General features: G+C 50.0%; 1 protein-coding gene across 1 annotated transcript in view; it reads right to left on the bottom strand.

Moving 5' to 3' along the window:
- Window positions 1-22,702, bottom strand: part of LOC129865972 (uncharacterized) — a gene marked incomplete at its 5' end in the record, with an annotated part of 121,753 nt that extends 99,051 nt beyond the window's left edge. Inside the window, 5 exon segments of the mRNA XM_055939098.1 lie at window positions 6,484-6,523; window positions 7,592-7,691; window positions 17,514-17,616; window positions 22,396-22,502; window positions 22,638-22,702. Coding sequence (XP_055795073.1) covers window positions 6,484-6,523; window positions 7,592-7,691; window positions 17,514-17,616; window positions 22,396-22,502; window positions 22,638-22,702 — 415 coding nt within the window.
- Between the last annotated feature and the right edge of the window lie 339 nt (window positions 22,703-23,041).

The following is a 23,041-nucleotide window of genomic DNA, read 5'->3' on the forward strand; positions in this document are numbered from 1 at the left end:
TTTAGCAGGTCCTGATCTGGCTGTGGGCTACACTAGTTCATTTAGCAGGTCCTGATCTGGCTATGCCATATGGCTGTGGGCTACACTAGTTCATTTAGCAGGTCCTGATCTGGCTGTGGGGCTACACTAGTTCATTTAGCAGGTCCTGATCTGGCTGTGGGGCTACACTAGTTCATTTAGCAGGTCCTGATCTGGCTATGCCATATGGCTGTGGGCTACACTAGTTCATTTAGCAGGTCCTGATCTGGCTGTGGGGCTACACTAGTTCATTTAGCAGGTCCTGATCTGGCTATGCCATATGGCTGTGGGGTACACTAGTTCATTTAGCAGGTCCTGATCTGGCTATGCCATATGGCTGTGGGCTACACTAGTTCATTTAGCAGGTCCTGATCTGGCTGTGGGCTACACTAGTTCATTTAGCAGGTCCTGATCTGGCTGTGGGCTACACTAGTTCATTTAGCAGGTCCTGATCTGGCTGTGGGCTACACTAGTTCATTTAGCAGGTCCTGATCTGGCTGTGGGCTACACTAGTTCATTTAGCAGGTCCTGATCTGGCTATGCCATCTGGCTGTGGGCTACACTAGTTCATTTAGCAGGTCCTGATCTGGCTGTGGGCTACACTAGTTCATTTAGCAGGTCCTGATCTGGCTGTGCCATATGGCTGTGAGCTACACTAGTTCATTTAGCAGGTCCTGATCTGGCTGTGCCATATGGCTGTGGGCTACACTTCTTCATTTAGCAGGTCCTGATCTGACTGTGGGCTACACTAGTTCATTTAGCAGGTCCTGATCTGGCTATGGGCTACACTAGTTCATTTAGCAGGTCCTGATCTGGCTGTGGGCTACACTAGTTCATTTAGCAGGTCCTGATCTGGCTGTAAGCTACACTAGTTCATTTAGCAGGTCCTGATCTGGCTGTGGGCTACACTAGTTCATTTAGCAGGTCCTGATCTGGCTGTGGGCTACACTAGTTCATTTAGCAGGTCCTGATCTGGCTGTGGGCTACACTAGTTCATTTAGCAGGTCCTGATCTGGCTGTGGGCTACACTAGTTCATTTAGCAGGTCCTGATCTGGCTGTGGGCTACACTAGTTCATTTAGCAGGTCCTGATCTAGCTGTGGGCTACACTAGTTCATTTAGCAGGTCCTGATCTGGCTGTGGGCTACACTAGTTCATTTAGCAGGTCCTGATCTGGCTGTGGGCTAAACTAGTTCATTTAGCAGGTCCTGATCTGGCTGTGGGCTACACTAGTTAATTTAGCAGGTCCTGATCTGGCTGTGGGCTACACTAGTTCATTTAGCAGGTCCTGATCTGGCTGTGGGCTACACTAGTTCATTTAGCAGGTCCTGATCTGGCTGTGCCATCTGGCTGTGGGCGACACTAGTTCATTTAGCAGGTCCTGATCTGGCTATGCCATATGGCTGTGGGCGACACTAGTTCATTTAGCAGGTCCTGATCTGGCTATGCCATATGGCTGTGGGCGACACTAGTTCATTTAGCAGGTCCTGATCTGGCTGTGGGCTACACTAGTTCATTTAGCAGGTCCTGATCTGGCTGTGGGCGACACTAGTTCATTTAGCAGGTCCTGATCTGGCTGTGGGCTACACTAGTTCATTTAGCAGGTCCTGATCTGGCTGTGGGCTACACTAGTTCATTTAGCAGGTCCTGATCTGGCTGTGGGCTACACTAGTTCATTTAGCAGGTCCTGATCTGGCTGTGCCATCTGGCTGTGGGGCTACACTAGTTCATTTAGCAGGTCCTGATCTGGCTAGGCCATGTGGCTGTGGGCTACACTAGTTCATTTAGCAGGTCCTGATCTGGCTGTGGGCTACACTAGTTCATTTAGCAGGTCCTGATCTGGCTGTGGGCTACACTAGTTCATTTAGCAGGTCCTGATCTGGCTATGCCATATGGCTGTGGGCTACACTAGTTCATTTAGCAGGTCCTGATCTGGCTGTGGGACTACACTAGTTCATTTAGCAGGTCCTGATCTGGCTATGCCATATGGCTGTGGGCTACACTAGTTCATTTAGCAGGTCCTGATCTGGCTGTGGGACTACACTAGTTCATTTAGCAGGTCCTGATCTGGCTATGCCATATGGCTGTGGGCTACACTAGTTCATTTAGCAGGTCCTGATCTGGCTGTGGGGCTACACTAGTTCATTTAGCAGGTCCTGATCTGGCTGTGGGGCTACACTAGTTCATTTAGCAGGTCCTGATCTGGCTATGCCATATGGCTGTGGGGTACACTAGTTCATTTAGCAGGTCCTGATCTGGCTATGCCATATGGCTGTGGGCTACACTAGTTCATTTAGCAGGTCCTGATCTGGCTGTGGGCTACACTAGTTCATTTAGCAGGTCCTGATCTGGCTGTGGGCTACACTAGTTCATTTAGGAGGTCCTGATCTGGCTGTGGGCTACACTAGTTCATTTAGCAGGTCCTGATCTGGCTGTGGGCTACACTAGTTCATTTAGCAGGTCCTGATCTGGCTATGCCATCTGGCTGTGGGCTACACTAGTTCATTTAGCAGGTCCTGATCTGGCTGTGGGCTACACTAGTTCATTTAGCAGGTCCTGATCTGGCTATGCCATGTGGCTGTGGGCGACACTAGTTCATTTAGCAGGTCCTGATCTGGCTATGCCATATGGCTGTGGACTACACTAGTTCATTTAGCAGGTCCTGATCTGGCTGTGCCATATGGCTGTGAGCTACACTAGTTCATTTAACAGGTCCTGATCTGGCTGTGCCATATGGCTGTGGGCTACACTAGTTCATTTAGCAGGTCCTGATCTGACTGTGGGCTACACTAGTTCATTTAGCAGGTCCTGATCTGGCTGTGGGCTACACTAGTTCATTTAGCAGGTCCTGATCTGGCTGTGGGCTACACTAGTTCATTTAGCAGGTCCTGATCTGGCTGTGGGCTACACTAGTTCATTTAGCAGGTCCTGATCTGGCTGTGGGCTACACTAGTTCATTTAGCAGGTCCTGATCTGGCTGTGGGCTACACTAGTTCATTTAGCAGGTCCTGATCTGGCTGTGGGCTACACTAGTTCATTTAGCAGGTCCTGATCTGGCTGTGGGCTACACTAGTTCATTTAGCAGGTCCTGATCTGGCTGTGGGCTACACTAGTTCATTTAGCAGGTCCTGATCTGGCTGTGGGCTACACTAGTTCATTTAGCAGGTCCTGATCTGGCTGTGCCATATGGCTGTGGGCTACACTAGTTCATTTAGCAGGTCCTGATTTGGCTGTGGGCTACACTAGTTCATTTAGCAGGTCCTGATCTGGCTATGCCATATGGCTGTGGGCGACACTAGTTCATTTAGCAGGTCCTGATCTGGCTGTGGGCTACACTTGTTCATTTAGCAGGTCCTGATCTGGCTGTGGGCTACACTAGTTCATTTAGCAGGTCCTGATCTGGCTGTGGGCTACACTAGTTCATTTAGCAGGTCCTGATCTGGCTGTGCCATCTGGCTGTGGGCTACACTAGTTCATTTAGCAGGTCCTGATCTGGCTGTGGGCTACACTAGTTCATTTAGCAGGTCCTGATCTGGCTGTGGGCTACACTAGTTCATTTAGCAGGTCCTGATCTGGCTGTGGGCTACACTAGTTCATTTAGCAGGTCCTGATCTGGCTATGGGCGACACTAGTTCATTTAGCAGGTCCTGATCTGGATATGCCATGTGGCTGTGGGCTACACTAGTTCATTTAGCAGGTCCTGATCTGGCTGTGGGCGACACTAGTTCATTTAGCAGGTCCTGATCTGGCTGTGGGCTACACTAGTTCATTTAGCAGGTCCTGATCTGGCTGTGGGCTACACTAGTTCATTTAGCAGGTCCTGATCTGGCTGTGGGCTACACTAGTTCATTTAGCAGGTCCTGATCTGGCTATGCCATGTGGCTGTGAGCTACACTAGTTCATTTAGCAGGTCCTGATCTGGCTGTGGGCTACACTAGTTCATTTAGCAGGTCCTGATCTGGCTGTGGGCTACACTAGTTCATTTAGCAGGTCCTGATCTGGCTGTGGGCTACACTAGTTCATTAAGCAGGTCCTGATCTGGCTGTGGGCTACACTAGTTCATTTAGCAGGTCCTGATCTGGCTATGCCATGTGGCTGTGAGCTACACTAGTTCATTTAGCAGGTCCTGATCTGGCTGTGGGCTACACTAGTTCATTTAGCAGGTCCTGATCTGAATGTGGGCTACACTAGTTCATTAAGCAGGTCCTGATCTGGCTGTGGGCTACACTAGTTCATTTAGCAGGTCCTGATCTGGCTATGCCATGTGGCTGTGAGCTACACTAGTTCATTTAGCAGGTCCTGATCTGGCTGTGGGCTACACTAGTTCATTTAGCAGGTCCTGATCTGGCTGTGGGCTACACTAGTTCATTTAGCAGGTCCTGATCTGGCTATGCCATGTGGCTGTGAGCTACACTAGTTCATTTAGCAGGTCCTGATCTGGCTGTGGGCTACACTAGTTCATTTAGCAGGTCCTGATCTGGCTGTGGGCTACACTAGTTCATTAAGCAGGTCCTGATCTGGCTGTGGGCTACACTAGTTCATTTAGCAGGTCCTGATCTGGCTATGCCATGTGGCTGTGAGCTACACTAGTTCATTTAGCAGGTCCTGATCTGGCTGTGGGCTACACTAGTTCATTTAGCAGGTCCTGATCTGGCTGTGGGCTACACTAGTTCATTTAGCAGGTCCTGATCTGGCTATGCCATGTGGCTGTGAGCTACACTAGTTTATTTAGCAGGTCCTGATCTGGCTGTGGGCGACACTAGTTCATTTAGCAGGTCCTGATCTGGCTGTGGGCTACACTAGTTCATTTAGCAGGTCCTGATCTGGCTATGCCATGTGGCTGTGAGCTACACTAGTTCATTTAGCAGGTCCTGATCTGGCTATGCCATGTGGCTGTGAGCTACACTAGTTCATTTAGCAGGTCCTGATCTGGCTGTGGGCTACACTAGTTCATTTAGCAGGTCCTGATCTGGCTGTGGGCTACACTAGTTCATTTAGCAGGTCCTGATCTGGCTGTGGGCTACACTAGTTCATTTAGCAGGTCCTGATCTGGCTGTGGGCTACACTAGTTCATTTAGCAGACAAGATTTGCTTAGAATTCCATGGCGTTATTTTATATTATTTTATAGTATGAAGAATACAATTGAACAAAACTGAATAAAATAGAAGGGATATTTTCTCCAAGCGATTTGAGGAAGTGCGAACATGGCTCTCCATCACGTGATGGGGTCTTCCTCACTCACAGGACCCTCCATCACGTGATGGGGTCTTTCTCACTCACATGGCCCTCCATCACGTGATGGGGTCTTTCTCACTCACATGGCCCTCCATCACGAGATGGGGTCTTTCTCACTCACATGGCCCTCCATCACGTGATGGGGTCTTTCTCACTCACATGGCCCTCCATCACGTGATGGGGTCTTTCTCACTCACATGGCCCTCCATCACGTGATGGGGTCTATCTCACTCACAGAACCCTCCATCACGTGATGGGGTCGTTCTCACTCACAGGACTCTCCATGCATTTTTTTATGGTGAAAATTATCTCTCCTAAAACTTGAAACTCACCCGCTGCTCATGTATGCCAGCTGGGCTCTACACCCGTTATAAAACCGGTTAATGTGCTTCATTTGAAGAACTTATTTGGCCACTTTACTTGTGATATAAATCGTATTAAGACATACAGGCCTATGAGCTAGACTACATGAAGTGTGCGACTACGATTAGAAAAAGTCACAAAAAAAGAAAGAAAAGGCATTATTTCTTGCCTTATGCTGGGCATCATTCACAGGTGATGGGTGACGATATTAGCCTATCAGACTATACTTGATTTAATCTTGTCTTTATATATACACACAAAATAATATCTGTGTGACATTTGTTTAGTTTTATAATGGACCATTATCATGCACCTGTATCAAAACAGGGGAAAAATTACATGTAATCTATGTACATAAATAGTGAATGGAGGATGCTTTTCCCCGTGGTTTATTTTCATGCCATCCAGGTAGGCTATACTCCTGTTGTAAATATAAGCAATGTGCTTAATATTAGGAAAGTGGAGAAATAAATATAGTAGGCCTAGCCTATAGAAAGCTGATGGGATCCTCCTCTTTTTAATAGAGGCCATCAACAATGTTCTCTCACGCAATTGCATTTGGCCTATTGAAATGTTGCGTACCATGAGGTCATGGGCTCTCATGAAGTGTTTGATTCGATGTTCGATCACATTTGCATTGATGTCAGAGTGACTAGAGGGACAATAGAGTGCAGAGTACCAGGCAGGTAGCAAGTTTGGTAGACTAGTAACGACCAGCAGCAGCATCAGAGCTAGGAGAAGCCTAATTACCGTGACTAAACGGTCACGTTGCCTAAACGGTCACGTTGACCGGCGGTTTGGTGGTAATACAGTCACCATAACAGGCCTATGTGTGAGCGTGTATGAGAATACCTTTTGAATACTTACACTCTTGGTCGTCCTCCAACTATGCCCATGAGTCCAGGAGCTAGGAGAGAGAGAGGTTTAGTTAGTGGTTGTGATTCTGAGGAAACCATGTAGACAGACAGACAGACAGACAGACAGACAGACAGACAGACAGACAGACAGACAGACAGACAGACAGACAGACGGTTTAGCTAGTGGTTGTGATTCTGAGGAAACCATGTAGACAGACACACAAACACACTGTACAGACACACTGTACAAACACACTGGACACACACACACACACACACACACACACACACACACACACACACACACACACACTGTAAACACTGTACACACACACACAAACACACTGTACAGACACACTGTACAAACACACTGGACACACACACACACACACACACACACACACACACACACACACACACACACACACACACACACTGTACACAGACACACATGGTTTAGCTAGTGGTTGTGATTATGAGGAATCCATGTACACACACACACACACACACACACACACACACACACACACACTGTACAGACACACACACTGTACAGACACACACACTGTACACAGACACACATGGTTTAGCTAGTGGTTGTGATTATGAGGAATAAACTCTAACATCAGTCCATGTAGACAGTGGATTAGTCCCAAGTGCTCTACTTTTGACCAGGGGCCCAGTAGAAACGACCCACAGGACTCAAGGTTAATGGTAGTGCACTGTATGGGATGCACCCTGTTAGTCATATGGCAATATGCTGTTACTGTAACTCTGCGTCAACACTCGTTCCCGCATTCACTGACTCATACAGAGTTCAACTAGGGCACAGAGAGAGGGAGAGGGAGAGTGTGTGTGTGTACAGTGTGTGTGTGTGTGTGTACAGTGTTTACAGTGTGTGTGTGTGTGTGTACAGTGTTTACAGTGTGTGTGTGTGTGTGTGTGTGTGTGTGTGTGTGTGTGTGTGTGTGTGTGTGTGTGTGTGTGTGTGTGTGTGTGTGTGTGTGTGTGTGTGTGTGTGTGTGTGTGTACAGTGTTTACAGTGTGTGTGTGTATTGTGTGTGGGCATCCTACATTAATGCGAGCGTATACATGTGTGTGTGTGTTTACGCTCCTACCCATGCCCGTTCCTGCAGGTGCTATCTCCCTGGCGAAGAACTCCAGAGCTTTCTTCTGTTTATGACGTACAGCCATCCAGACTACCACCTCTCTAGGGGTCTGGAGAGAGAGAGGAGGGGAGAGAGAGGGTGGGTGAAGGAGAAAGAGAGAGGGGAGAGAGAGGGGCGTGAAGGAGAGAGAGAGAGAGAGATAGAGAGAGAGAGAGGGGGCGGGTGAAGGAGAGAGAGAGAGAGAGATAGAGAGAGAGAGAGAGGGGGTGGGTGAAGGAGAGAGAGAGAGAGAGATAGAGAGAGAGGGGGCGGGTGAAGGAGAGAGAGAGAGAGAGAGGGAGAGAGAGGGCGGGTGAAGGAGAGAGAGAGAGAGAGAGAGAGAGGGAGAGAGAGGGTGGGTGAAGGAGAGAGAGAGAGAGGGAGAGAGAGAGGGGGCGGGTGAAGGAGAGAGAGAGAGAGAGATAGAGAGAGAGGGGGCGGGTGAAGGAGAGAGAGAGAGAGGGGGCGGGTGAAGGAGAGAGAGAGAGAGAGAGGGAGAGAGAGGGCGGGTGAAGGAGAGAGAGAGAGAGAGAGAGAGAGGGAGAGAGAGGGTGGGTGAAGGAGAGAGAGAGAGAGAGGGAGAGAGAGGGTGGGTGAAGGAGAGAGAGAGAGAGATAGAGAGAGGGTGGGTGAAGGAGAGAGAGAGAGTTTAGAAAATGCTGTATGAATCCATTGCCAGCAGAGCCCTTGCTGGGTAAAGAGGCATGAAACAGGTTTACCTCTGACCTCTGGCCTAGACAGTCATAGACCCAGCAGAGCCCTTGGCATGAAAAAGGTTTACCCCTGACTTCTGACAGTCATACACCCTGTTGGGGTGGGTCCCAAATGACACCCTATTACACGGGGTAGCAGTACCAAGTCGATGTGCTGGGGTACGAGGTAATTGAGGTAGATATGTCCATATAGGTAAGGATAAAGTGACTAGGCAACAGGATAGATAATAAACAGTAGCAGCAGCATATGTGATCAAATCAAATGTATTTATAAAGCGCTTCGTACATCAGCTGATATCTCAAAGTGCTGTTCAGAAACCCAGCCTAAAACCCCCCAAACAGCAAGCAATGCAGGTGTAGAAGCACGATGGCTAGGGAAAAGCTCCCTAGAAAGGCCAGAACCCTAGGAAGAAACCTAGAGAGGAACCAGGCTATGAGGGGTGGCCCGGGCCTCTTCTGGCTGTGCCGGGTGGAGATGTGTCGAGTCAAAAGAGTTAGTGGAAAAAGGGTCAATGGAGATGGTTAAATAGTTAACCAACACCTACCCGGACGGACTCTTTAGCAGTCTTACGGGTTTCTGGAGCCTCCTTTCCCCCTTCTGATGACCAGGTGGCGAATCGCATCTCTGCATGTCTGGCAGACATATCAGTGTGGATGACGGATCACCACCTCAAGCTGAACCTCGGCAAGACGGAGCTGCTCTTCCTCCCGGGGAAGGACTGTCCGTTCCATGATCTCGCCATCACGGTTGACAACTCCATTGTGTCCTCCTCCCAGAGCGCTAAGAACCTTGGCGTGATCCTGGACAACACCCTGTCGTTCTCCACCAACATCAAGGCGGTGGCCCGTTCCTGTAGGTTCATGCTCTACAACATCCGCAGAGTACGACCCTGCCTCACACAGGAAGCGGCGCAGGTCCTAATCCAGGCACTTGTCATCTCCCGTCTGGATTACTGCAACTCGCTGTTGGCTGGGCTCCCTGCCTGTGCCATTAAACCCCTACAACTCATCCAGAACGCCGCAGCCCGTCTGGTGTTCAACCTTCCCAAGTTCTCTCACGTCACCCCGCTCCTCCGCTCTCTCCACTGGCTTCCAGTTGAAGCTCGCATCCGCTACAAGACCATGGTGCTTGCCTACGGAGCTGTGAGGGGAACGGCACCTCAGTACCTTCAGGCTCTGATCAGGCCCTACACCCAAACAAGGGCACTGCGTTCATCCACCTCTGGCCTGCTCGCCTCCCTACCACTGAGGAAGTACAGTTCCCGCTCAGCCCAGTCAAAACTGTTCGCTGCTCTGGCACCCCAATGGTGGAACAAACTCCCTCACGACGCCAGGACAGCGGAGTCAATCACCACCTTCCGGAGACACCTGAAACCCCACCTCTTCAAGGAATACCTAGGATAGGATAAAGCAATCCTTCTGCCCCCCCCCCCCTTTAAAGATCTAGATGCACTATTGTAAAGTGGCTGTTCCACTGGATGTCATAAGGTGAATGCACCAATTTGTAAGTTGCTCTGGATAAGAGCGTCTGCTAAATGACTTAAATGTAAATGTAAATGTAATGTAAATGATGACATTTGTCCACAGACAGAGAATATTCTCTCCACGAATGCTTGGGATGCCGGGGCAGAAACCAGATGCCAGGGCAGAAACCGGGGCAGATCCAGATGCCGGGGCAGAAACCAGATGCCGGGGAAGAAACCAGATGCCAGGGCAGAAACCGGGGCAGATCCAGATGCCGGGGCAGAAACCAGATGCCAGGGCAGAAACCAGATGCCAGGGCAGAAACCGGGGCAGATCCAGATGCCAGGGCAGAAACCGGGGCAGATCCAGATGCCAGGGCAGATCCAGATGCTGGGGAAGAAAACAGATGCTGGGTAAACCGGGGCAGATCCAGATGCCGGGGAAGATACTGGGGAAGAAAACAGATGCTGGGTAAAACCGGGGCAGATCCAGATGCCGGGGTAGAAACTAGATCCAGATGCCAGTGTAGAAACCAGATCCAGATGCCGGGGTAGAAACCAGATCCAGATGCCGGGGTAGAAACCAGATCCAGATGCCGGGGTAGAAACCAGTTCCAGATGCCGGGGTAGAAACCAGATCCAGATGCCGGGGTAGAAACCAGATCCAGATGCCGGGGCAGAAACCAGATCCAGATGCCGGGGCAGAAACCAGATCCAGATGCCGGGGTAGAAACCAGATCCAGATGCCGGGGTAGAAACCAGATCCAGATGCCGGGGTAGAAACCAGATCCAGATGCCGGGGCAGAAACCAGATCCAGATGCCGGGGTAGAAACCAGATCCAGATGCCGGGGTAGAAACCAGATCCAGATGCCGGGGCAGATCCAGATGCCGGGGCAGATCCAGATGCCGGGGCAGATCCAGATGCCGGGGTAGAAACCAGATCCAGATGCCGGGGCAGATCAAGATCCAGATCCAGATGCCGGGGTAGAAACCAGATCCAGATGCCGGGGTAGAAACCAGATCCAGATGCCGGGGTAGAAACCAGATCCAGATGCCGGGGTAGAAACCAGATCCAGATGCCGGGGTAGAAACCAGATCCAGATGCCGGGGTAGAAACCAGATCCAGATGCCGGGCCAGATCCAGGGCCAGAAACCAGATCCAGATGCCGGGGCAGAAACCAGATCCAGATGCCGGGGTAGAAACCAGATCCAGATGGCGGGGTAGAAACCAGATCCAGATGCCAGGGTAGAAACCAGATCCAGATGCCGGGGTAGAAACCAGATCCAGATGCCGGGGTAGAAACCAGATCCAGATGCCGGGGTAGAAACCAGATCCAGAAGCCGGGGTAGAAAACCAGATCCAGATGCCGGGGTAGAAAACCAGACCCAGATGCCGGGGTAGAAACCAGATCCAGATGCCGGGGAAGATCCAGATGCCGGGGTAGAAACCAGATCCAGATGCCGGGGTAGAAACCAGATCCAGATGCCGGGGCAGATCCAGATGCCGGGGCAGATCCAGATGCTGGGGTAGAAACCAGATCCAGATGCCGGGGCAGAAACCAGATCCAGATGCCGGGGCAGAAACCAGATCCAGATGCCGGGGTAGAAACCAGATCCAGATGCCAGGGTAGAAACCAGATCCAGATGCCGGGGCAGATCCAGATGCTGGGGTAGAAACCAGATCCAGATGCCGGGGTAGAAACCAGATCCAGATGCCAGGGTAGAAACCAGATCCAGATGCCGGGGTAGAAACCAGATCCAGATGCCAGGGTAGAAACCAGATCCAGATGCCGGGGCAGATCCAGATGCCGGGGTAGAAACCAGATCCAGATGCCGGGGTAGAAACCAGATCCAGATGCCGGGGCAGATCCAGATGCTGGGGTAGAAACCAGATCCAGATGCCGGAGCAGAAACCAGATCCAGATGCCGGGGCAGAAACCAGATCCAGATGCCGGGGTAGAAACAAGATCCAGATGCCGGGGTAGAAACCAGATCCAGATGCCGGGGCAGATCCAGATGCTGGGGTAGAAACCAGATCCAGATGCCGGGGTAGAAACCAGATCCAGATGCCAGGGTAGAAACCAGATCCAGATGCCGGGGCAGATCAAGATCCAGATGCCGGGGTAGAAACCAGATCCAGATGCCGGGGTAGAAACCAGATCCAGATGCCGGGTTAGAAACCAGATCCAGATGCCGGGCCAGAAACCAGATCCAGATGCCGAGGTAGAAACCAGATCCAGATGCCGGGGTAGAAACCAGATCCAGATGCCGGGGTAGAAAACCAGATCCAGATGCCGGGGTAGAAAACCAGATCCAGATGCCGGGGTAGAAACCAGATCCAGATGCCGGGGAAGAAACCAGATCCAGATGCCGGGGCAGAACCAGATCCAGATGCCGGGGCAGATCCAGATCCAGATGCCGGGGTAGAAACCAGATCCAGATGGCGGGGTAGAAACCAGATCCAGATGCCGGGGTAGAAACCAGATCCAGATGCCGGGGTAGAAACCAGAACCAGATGCCGGGGTAGAAACCAGTTCCAGATGCCGGGGTAGAAACCAGATCCAGATGCCGGGGTAGAAACCAGATCCAGATGCCGGGGCAGAAACCAGATCCAGATGCCGGGGCAGAAACCAGATCCAGATGCCGGGGTAGAAACCAGATCCAGATGCCGGGGTAGAAACCAGATCCAGATGCCGGGGTAGAAACCAGATCCAGATGCCGGGGTAGAAACCAGATCCAGATGCCGGGTTAGTAACCAGATCCAGATGCCGGGGCAGAAACCAGATCCAGATGCCGGGGCAGAAACCAGATCTAGATGCCGGGGTAGAAACCAGATCCAGATGCCGGGGTAGAAACCAGATCCAGATAACGGGGCAGATCCAGATGCCGGGGCAGATCCAGATGCCGGGGCAGATCCAGATGCCGGGGTAGAAACCAGATCCAGATGCCGGGGCAGATCAAGATCCAGATGCCGGGGTAGAAACCAGATCCAGATGCCGGGGTAGAAACCAGATCCAGATGCCGGGTTAGAAACCAGATCCAGATGCCGGGCCAGAAACCAGATCCAGATGCCGAGGTAGAAACCAGATCCAGATGCCGGGGTAGAAACCAGATCCAGATGCCGGGGTAGAAAACCAGATCCAGATGCCGGGGTAGAAAACCAGATCCAGATGCCGGGGTAGAAACCAGATCCAGATGCCGGGGAAGAAACCAGATCCAGATGCCGGGGCAGAACCAGATCCAGATGCCGGGGCAGATCCAGATCCAGATGCCGGGGTAGAAACCAGATCCAGATGGCGGGGTAGAAACCAGATCCAGATGCCGGGGTAGAAACCAGATCCAGATGCCGGGGTAGAAACCAGAACCAGATGCCGGGGTAGAAACCAGTTCCAGATGCCGGGGTAGAAACCAGATCCAGATGCCGGGGTAGAAACCAGATCCAGATGCCGGGGCAGAAACCAGATCCAGATGCCGGGGCAGAAACCAGATCCAGATGCCGGGGTAGAAACCAGATCCAGATGCCGGGGTAGAAACCAGATCCAGATGCCGGGGTAGAAACCAGATCCAGATGCCGGGGTAGAAACCAGATCCAGATGCCGGGTTAGTAACCAGATCCAGATGCCGGGGCAGAAACCAGATCCAGATGCCGGGGCAGAAACCAGATCTAGATGCCGGGGTAGAAACCAGATCCAGATGCCGGGGTAGAAACCAGATCCAGATAACGGGGCAGATCCAGATGCCGGGGCAGATCCAGATGCCGGGGCAGATCCAGATGCTGGGGTAGAAACCAGATCCAGATGCCGGGGCAGAAACCAGATCCAGATGCCGGGGCAGAAACCAGATCGAGATGCCGGGGTAGAAACCAGATCCAGATGCCGGGGTAGAAACCAGATCCAGATGCCGGGGCAGATCCAGATGCTGGGGTAGAAACCAGATCCAGATGCCGGGGTAGAAACCAGATCCAGATGCCAGGGTAGAAACCAGATCCAGATGCCGGGGTAGAAACCAGATCCAGATGCCAGGGTAGAAACCAGATCCAGATGCCGGGGCAGATCCAGATGCCGGGGTAGAAACCAGATCCAGATGCCGGGGTAGAAACCAGATCCAGATGCCGGGGCAGATCCAGATGCTGGGGTAGAAACCAGATACAGATGCCGGAGCAGAAACCAGATCCAGATGCCGGGGCAGAAACCAGATCCAGATGCCGGGGTAGAAACAAGATCCAGATGCCGGGGTAGAAACCAGATCCAGATGCCGGGGCAGATCCAGATGCTGGGGTAGAAACCAGATCCAGATGCCGGGGTAGAAACCAGATCCAGATGCCGGGGTAGAAACCAGATCCAGATGCCGGGGCAGATCAAGATCCAGATGCCGGGGTAGAAACCAGATCCAGATGCCGGGGTAGAAACCAGATCCAGATGCCGGGCCAGAAACCAGATCCAGATGCCGGGGTAGAAACCAGATCCAGATGCCGGGGTAGAAACCAGATCCAGATGCCGGGGTAGAAAACCAGATCCAGATGCCGGGGTAGAAAACCAGATCCAGATGCCGGGGTAGAAACCAGATCCAGATGCCGGGGAAGAAACCAGATCCAGATGCCGGGGCAGAACCAGATCCAGATGCCGGGGCAGATCCAGATCCAGATGCCGGGGTAGAAACCAGATCCAGATGGCGGGGTAGAAACCAGATCCAGATGCCGGGGTAGAAACCAGATCCAGATGCCGGGGTAGAAACCAGATCCAGATGCCGGGGTAGAAACCAGATCCAGATGCCGGGGTAGAAACAAGATCCAGATGCCGGGGCAGAAAACCAGATCCAGATGCCGGGGTAGAAACCAGATCCAGATGCCGGGGAAGAAAACCAGATCCAGATGCCAGGGTAGAAACCAGATCCAGATGCCGGGGCAGATCCAGATGCCGGGGTAGAAACCAGATCCAGATGCCGGGGTAGAAAACCAGATCCAGATGCCGGGGTAGAAAACCAGATCCAGATGCCGGGGTAGAAACCAGATCCAGATGCCGGGGAAGAAACCAGATCCAGATGCCGGGGCAGAACCAGATCCAGATGCCGGGGCAGATCCAGATCCAGATGCCGGGGTAGAAACCAGATCCAGATGGCGGGGTAGAAACCAGATCCAGATGCCGGGGTAGAAACCAGATCCAGATGCCGGGGTAGAAACCAGATCCAGATGCCGGGGTAGAAACCAGATCCAGATGCCGGGGTAGAAACCAGATCCAGATGCCGGGGCAGAAAACCAGATCCAGATGCCGGGGTAGAAACCAGATCCAGATGCCGGGGAAGAAAACCAGATCCAGATGCCAGGGTAGAAACCAGATCCAGATGCCGGGGCAGATCCAGATGCCGGGGTAGAAACCAGATCCAGATTCCGGGGTAGAAACCAGATTCAGATGCCAGGGTAGAAACCAGATCCAGATGCCGGGGCAGAAACCAGATCCAGATGCCGGGGTAGAAACCAGATCCAGATGCCGGGGTAGAAACCAGATCCAGATGCCGGGGTAGAAAGCAGATCCAGATGCCGGGGTAGAAACCAGATCCAGATGCCGGTGTAGTAACCAGATCCAGATGCCGGGGTAGAAACCAGATCCAGATGCCGGGGCAGAAACCAGATCCAGATGCCGGGCCAGAAACCAGATCCAGATGATGGGGTAGAAACCAGATCCAGATGCCGGGGTAGAAACCAGATCCAGATGCCACTGGCCTCAGGTTTGGATAAACAGCCATCCTTGCCCGTCAGACCTGGAGAGGTGACTCTGTAAAACATGCCCTCCTTTACCTCTTCCAGGTATTTCCACAGCTCACACAGAGCACTTAATGCCCTGCCAGGATGACCCTCCAGCTGAACAGTGACCTCAGGCACAATCTTCAATGTGAGGAAGCTGTATTTCTGAAGGACTATGGTCGAGATGCGTGCTGGATTCAGCATATTCCTGGGGGTCCTGCTGCTCCACGGTTGTCCTCTCCGATTTGTACAAAAGACTCTGCTTCCCTCATCAGTGGCTCCATCTCTGTTGAGCGAAGTGGCAGAGACACACTTGTGTCCATCAGGCAAGCTGCTGCAGGGGTCGGATCGAAGTCTGGCTGCTGGCAGAGGATTTAGTATGCATGCGAAGCGCTCACACAGTGACTTCAGGAGGACCTGTGCCAACGGTTTTGCAACAGTAGTTGACTGAAAGCGTGCCTCCAAGGTAGGCAAGGCACGGCAACACATCAGACAGCAACTGGCTGACAGTTTGAAGTTGGTCGGTGTGGAATGCGAACGGCTCCAGCAACTTAACAAGCTGTTCTAGCTTGACCCAGTCACGGTCCGTGTCCACCCTCAGATTTGTTCCCTGTTGGCTAGTGATAGCTAGTGACAGCTAGTGATAGCTAGTGACAGCTAGTGGTGGCTAATAACAGCCGGTGACAGCCGGTGACAGCCAGTGATAGCTAGTGGTAGCTAGTGGTAGCCAGTGATAGCTAGTGACAGCCAGTGATAGCTAGTGACAGCCAGTGATAGCTAGTGATAGCCAGTGATAGCTAGTGATAGCCAGTGGTAGCTAGTGATAGCCAGTGATAGCCAGTGATAGCTAGTGATAGCCAGTGATAGCTAGTGACATCCAGTGATAGCTAGTGACAGCCAGTGATAGCCAGTGATAGCCAGTGATAGCTAATGATAGCCAGTGATAGCCAGTGATAGCCAGTGGTAGCTAGTGCTAGCTAGTGATAGCCAGTGATAGCTAGTGACAGACAGTGATAGCTAGTGACAGACAGTGATAGCTAATGATAGCCAGTGGTAGCTAGTGAAAGCCAGTGATAGCTAGTGACAGCCAGTGATAGCTAGTGACAGACAGTGATAGCTAGTGACAGACAGTGATAGCTAATGATAGCCAGTGGTAGCTAGTGATAGCTAGTGACAGCCAGTGATAGCTAGTGACAGCCAGTGATAGCTAGTGACAGCCAGTGATAGCTAGTGACAGCCAGTGATAGCCAGTGACAGCCAGTGATAGCTAGTGACAGCCAGTGATAGTGGCGCCATCTACTGGTAGCATTTACCCACCAGATTCAGAAGCTCGAAAATCCCATTAGAAAAAAAAGCTTGAAAACTCCATTCGATTTTTTGCCCAAAGATTTTTTTTTAACTAAACATAATTTATGTATTTATGTATTTTTTATTTTTTTTGTCAAATATAAACATTTCAGTATAGTTTTCAAATGTTTTTAATTTGTTTTTGTTTACTATAATAACCTTATGGACCATGATAATTCTAAGGAATTATTCCTTAGTGATTTGGACACCGAGGGACTTGAAGCTCTCAACCCGCTGCAGACCTGGCCTGTTCATTCCTCTGTTTCCTGTAGTCCACCATCAGCTCCTTTGTCTCGCTGACATCGAGGGAGACGTTGTTCTCCTGTCACCGCACTGCCAGGTCTCGGACCTCCTTCCTACAGGGTGTCTCATCGTTGTCAGCGATCAGCCCAACCACCGCCGCGTCGTCGACAAACTTAACGGTGGTGTTGGAGTTGTGTGGGCGACCACGCTGTCGTGGGTGAACAGGAAGTACAGGAGGGGACTAAGCACGCAGCCCTGAGAAGCCCCCGTGTTGAGGGTGAGTGTGGCTGATGTGGTGCTGCCTACCCTCACCACCTGGGGGTGGCCCGTCAGTAGCACACACACTTATTCAACACACACACACACACACAGTGTCGTAGCGTACCGTGTTATTGCTGTGTGGTCCGTAGGTATCTTCTGCCCCCAACACCTGGATGTTGACTGAGGTGAAGTCCTCCAGACCCAGCTGCTTGAACATCCGACGTGTCCTGATAACACACACACACACACACACACACACACACACACACACACACACACACACACACACACACACACACACACACACACACACACACACACACACACACACACACACACACACACACACACACACACACACACACACACACACACACACACGGTCCTAAAACAACCACATGTGCATTTCAGTGGTGGCCCATCCATTAGGGCGTTAGAGGCATCGCCTCTAATATTTATATATATATATTTATATATAAACTCAGCAAAAAAAGAAACTTCCTCACTTATTTTCAACAAACTTAACATGTGTAAATATTTGTATGAACATAAGATTCAACAACCGAGACATAAACTGAACAAGTTCCACAGACATGTGGACTAACAGAAGTGGAATAACGTGTCCCTGAACAAACAGGGGACTTGGATTGCATTGCCAGCTATACAGAGAACACGTGATCCGAGTCGAGCGGATGGAAATCCTGATGGAGCAGTGTGTACTCCACACGTCCTTTCCAACCGCTGTGCTAAAAAAAAAATAATAATAAATTACAAACGATATATGTTACTTAATCAAGGACTGAATGCTAAGTTAAGGCTACCAAGCATAGAGCAGATCAGATCAATTAGCACGGAGGTGTGAAGTGAGAGGTGTCAAAAGCTCTTGAGTCCAACAATGGCAGGAGAGACTCACAACCTCCCCCCTCCCAAATGCAGAGGCCTGCGAAGCCCCCTCCATCTGTGCAGAGGTCATTACATACCTGGAATCATCTCTATTTTGAACTGATATGCAGCCAGGACACTTCAATGTTAAAATGACCTCAATAAGAAACGATATTGTTGCTTTTGATCACATCAGAAGACGTCCTCCTCGCCAACTCCAAAATACGACAGCCACAGGACAACTTTGTTTGGACGTCGTAAAGGACCATTCGCTGAAAGTGAAGAGATATAGCTAGCTAACGAGCTCCTTTTCTACGTGAAGGGGGAAAAAACAGTGGACAGACACTTGCTAGCTACTGTGGGACAGACTGATTTGTTTCCACACTCGGGACTCTCTATTGGTTACACAGACTCTTGGCCTCCCAACCTATTCTAACCACCTCTCGCCTGCTTTTTTTTGTTTTTGCTGTACAATAGGATCTTGTTGTCATCTAATGCACATTCAAATGTCATAAATCAACACTGCAGAACTCTCCCTGTCCTCTGCCGTGCCCTGATTGTACTACTGGTGATGATATCTGGAAACGTGCATGTACACCCTGGCCCTTCTACTGTCGCCAGCCCCAATTCTGACTTGTGCTCTGATATCTGCTTCACTGATTTCTGCTCTCGTAAAAGCCTGGGTTTTCTGCTGGTTAACTCTAAAAGCGTATTACCTAAAATGGATCAATTATAAGTGTGGGTTCACAACTCCAATCCAAGAAGTGTTGGTCATTACTGAGACGTGGTTAAGGAAGAGTGTTTTGAATTCTGATGTTAACCTTTCTGGTTATAACCTTTTTCAGCAACACAGATCTTCCAAAGGTGGTGGAGTGGCAATCTTCACCAAGGATCACCTTCAGTGCTCGGTTGTCTCCGCCAAGTCTGTCCCCAAACAATTTGATTTGCTGGTTTTAAGCATTCAACTTTCAAACAGCTCTTCGTTGACTGTTGCTGGGTGTTATCGTCCTCCATTCGCACCGGCCTGTACCCTACCTGCCTTCAGCTCTCTCCTAACCCCTTAAACTAAGTCTGCATTTGTCCTGCTAGGTTACCTAAACTGGGACATGCTTAAACCACCTGACCAAGTCCTAAAGCAATGGGTCACCCTAAATCTTTCTCAGATTATTACCAATCCCACAAGGTATGACTCCAAACACCCAGAAAAGGCTACTCTCCTCGATGTTATCCTCACAAATAATCCTGATAGGTATCAGTCTGGTGTTTTCTGTAATGGCCTTAGTGATCACTGTTTACAGCCTGTGTTCGTAATGGCTGCTCAGGGAAACGACCTGTCCTGATTGGTCATAGACGCTTGCTAAATAACTTTAACGAGCAAGCCTTCCTTCATGAGCTGGCCTGTGTAAAATGGTATAGAATCAGCTTGATCCCCTCTGTCGAAGACGCTTGGACCTTATTTTTTGATATTTTCAGTGGTATTGTTAACAAACACGCCCCCATAAACAAAATAAGAATTAAAAACAGGTTTAGCCCCTGGTTCGACTGTGAGTTGGCAGAGTTACTCCACCTCAAGAATTCCACTTGGCGAAAGGCTCGGCACATGCTCTCGTTCAGGCAAATGAGAAATAAGTGCTCTCAGGCTATCCGGAAGGCCAAAGTTAGTTACTTTAAGGAGCCGTTCTCTCTCTGTGGGTCTAATCAAAATAAGTTCTGGAAAACGATTAAAGACCTGGAGACTAAACCCTCCTCCTCCTCACAGCTTTTTAACCTGTCTCTCCTGTCTGGGGAGTTTCTCATTGCTTGGAAGGCAGCCACGGTTCGTCCTTTATTTAAAGGGGGAGATCAAGCTGATCTTAACTGTTATAGGACAACTTCTATTTTGCCTCGTTTATCAAATCAAATGTTATTTGTCACATGCGCCGAATACAACAGGTGTAGACCTAATGCTTTCAAGCCCTTAAACAACAATGCAGTATTAAGAAAATACCTAGAAAAACATAAGAGAAGAATAACAAATGATTAAAGAGCAGCAGTAAATAACAATAGCAGGGCTATATACAGGGGGTACCGGTATAGAGTCAATGTGCAGGGGCACCGGTATTGAGGTAATATGTACATGTAGGTTGAGTTATTAAAGTGACTAGATAATAACAGAGTAGCAGCAGCTTAGAAGGGAGGGGGGGTCAATGCAAATAGTCTGGGTAGCCATTTTGATTAGATGTTCAGGAGTCTTATGGCTTGGGGGGTAGAAGCTGTTTAGAAGCCTCTTGGACCTAGACTTGGCGCTCCGGTACCGCTTGCCGTGCGGTAGGAGAGAGAACAGTCTATGACTAGGGTGGCTGGAGTCTTTGACAATTTTTAAGGCCTTCCTCTGACACCGCCTGGTATAGAGGTCCTGGATGGCAGGAAGCTTGGCACCGGTGATGTACTGTGCCATACGCACTACCCTATGTAGTGCCTTGCGATCGAAGCCTGAGCAGTTGCCATACCAGGCGGTGATGCAACCAGTCAGGATGCTCTCGATGGTGCAGCTGTAAAACTTTTTGAGGATCTGAGGACCCATGCCAAATCTTCTCCTGAGGGGGAATAGGTTTTGTCGTGCCCTCTTCACAATGTCTTGGTGTGGTTGGACCATGTTAGTTTGTTGGTGATGTGGACACCAAGGAACTTGTCTGGTCATTGTCGTGATCAGGTGAAGAGGCCTACCACTGTTGTGTCATCGGCAAACTTAATGATGGTGTTGGAGTCGTGCCTGGCCGTGTAGTCATGAGTGAACAGGTAGAACAGGAGGGGACTGAGCACGCACCTCTGTGGAGCTCCACTGTTAAGGATCAGCGTGACAGATGTGTTGCTACCTACCCTCACCACCTGGGGGCGGCCCGTCAGGAAGTCCAGGATCCAGTTGCAGAGGGAGGTATTTAGTCCCAGGGTCCTTAGCTTCATGATGAGCTTTGAGGGCACTTTGAGTACACGCCCTGGTAATCCGTCTGGCCCTGCGGCCTTGTGAATGTTGACCTGTTGCATGCATGTTTCAGTGTTACTTGCCACTAATTAAGTGCCAAGGGTTTGTATTGTGTATTGGATGCTAACTCTAACTGTTAGACGAAGTTATCCGCTAGCAGTGTGCTAATTAAATGTTTGGTTTGGATTGGATACTAACGCTAACTGTTAGACGAAGCTATCCGCTAGCAGTGTGCTAATTAAATGTTTGGTTTGGATTGGATGCTAACGCTAACTGTTAGACGAAGCTATCCGCTAGCAGTGTGCTAATTAAATGTTTGGTTTGGATTGGATGCTAACTCTAACTGTTAGACGAAGCTATCCGCTAGCAGTGTGCTAATTAAATGTTTGGTTTGGATTGGATACTAACGCTAACTGTTAGACGAAGCTATCCGCTAGCAGTGTGCTAATTAAATGTTTGGTTTGGATTGGATGCTAACGCTAACTGTTAGACGAAGTTATCCGCTAGCAGTGTGCTAATTAAATGTTTGGTTTGGATTGGATGCTAACGCTAACTGTTAGACGAAGCTATCCGCTAGCAGTGTGCTAATTAAATGTTTGGTTTGGATTGGATACTAACGCTAACTGTTAGACGAAGCTATCCGCTAGCAGTGTGCTAATTAAATGTTTGGTTTGGATTGGATGCTAACGCTAACTGTTAGACGAAGCTATCCGCTAGCAGTGTGCTAATTAAATGTTTGGTTTGGATTGGATACTAACGCTAACTGTTAGACGAAGCTATCCGCTAGCAGTGTGCTAATTAAATGTTTGGTTTGGATTGGATGCTAACGCTAACTGTTAGACGAAGCTATCCACTAGCAGTGTGCTAATTAAATGTTTGGTTTAGATTGGATACTAACGCTGTTAGACGAAGCTATCCGCTAGCAGTGTGCTAATTAAATGTTTGGTTTGGATTGGATACTAACGCTAACTGTTAGACGAAGCTATCCGCTAGCAGTGTGCTAATTAAATGTTTGGTTTGGATTGGATGCTAACGCTAACTGTTAGACGAAGCTATCCGCTAGCAGTGTGCTAATTAAATGTTTGGTTTGGAATGGATACTAACGCTAACTGTTAGACGAAGCTATCCGCTAGCAGTGAGCTAATTAAATGCTAACGCTAACCGTTTGATGATGTTCTCTGCGGTGCGTCTGGCCTTCTCGGTGGCTCTGGGGCCCCCTACAGGACACACTGCTGTCGCCCTGTACCCATCCATGTAGGTGGCACACACCTAGGGAATTTAAAAAAAAGACATTTCGTTCATTGATTTAAATGAGAATGAAGAGACTTGACTCATACAATGTCAACAGGACATCTTTGGCTCTGAACCTGGGGGATGTTTACTGGGAAATTGTTTTAGTGTTACCTTGTAGTCATTGGACGGAGCAAAACCTCTGGCTCCGGTCACTTTGACCATCCCTCCCTCCACTCCTGAAGACAGACAGAGACATGAGACACACAAACAGCCTCTCCCTTCCTCCCTCCATATTTTCCATCCTAATTAAACCCCCTTCATCTCCCTCCTCCAACTGTTAACAGTGAGCTCCGTCCATCTGTTAACAGTGAACTCCGTCCATCTGTCTGTCTGTTAACAGTGTACTCCGTCCGTCTGTTAACAGTGTACTCCGTCCATCTGTTAACAGTGAACTCCGTCCATCTGTCTGTCTGTTAACAGTGAACTCCGTCCGTCTGTTAACAGTGTACTCCGTCCATCTGTTAACAGTGAACTCCGTCCATCTGTCTGTCTGTTAACAGTGAACTCCGTCCATC

Source organism: Salvelinus fontinalis, chromosome 11, assembly GCF_029448725.1.
Source record: "Salvelinus fontinalis isolate EN_2023a chromosome 11, ASM2944872v1, whole genome shotgun sequence".
In the NCBI taxonomy this organism is placed as follows: domain Eukaryota; kingdom Metazoa; phylum Chordata; class Actinopteri; order Salmoniformes; family Salmonidae; genus Salvelinus; species Salvelinus fontinalis.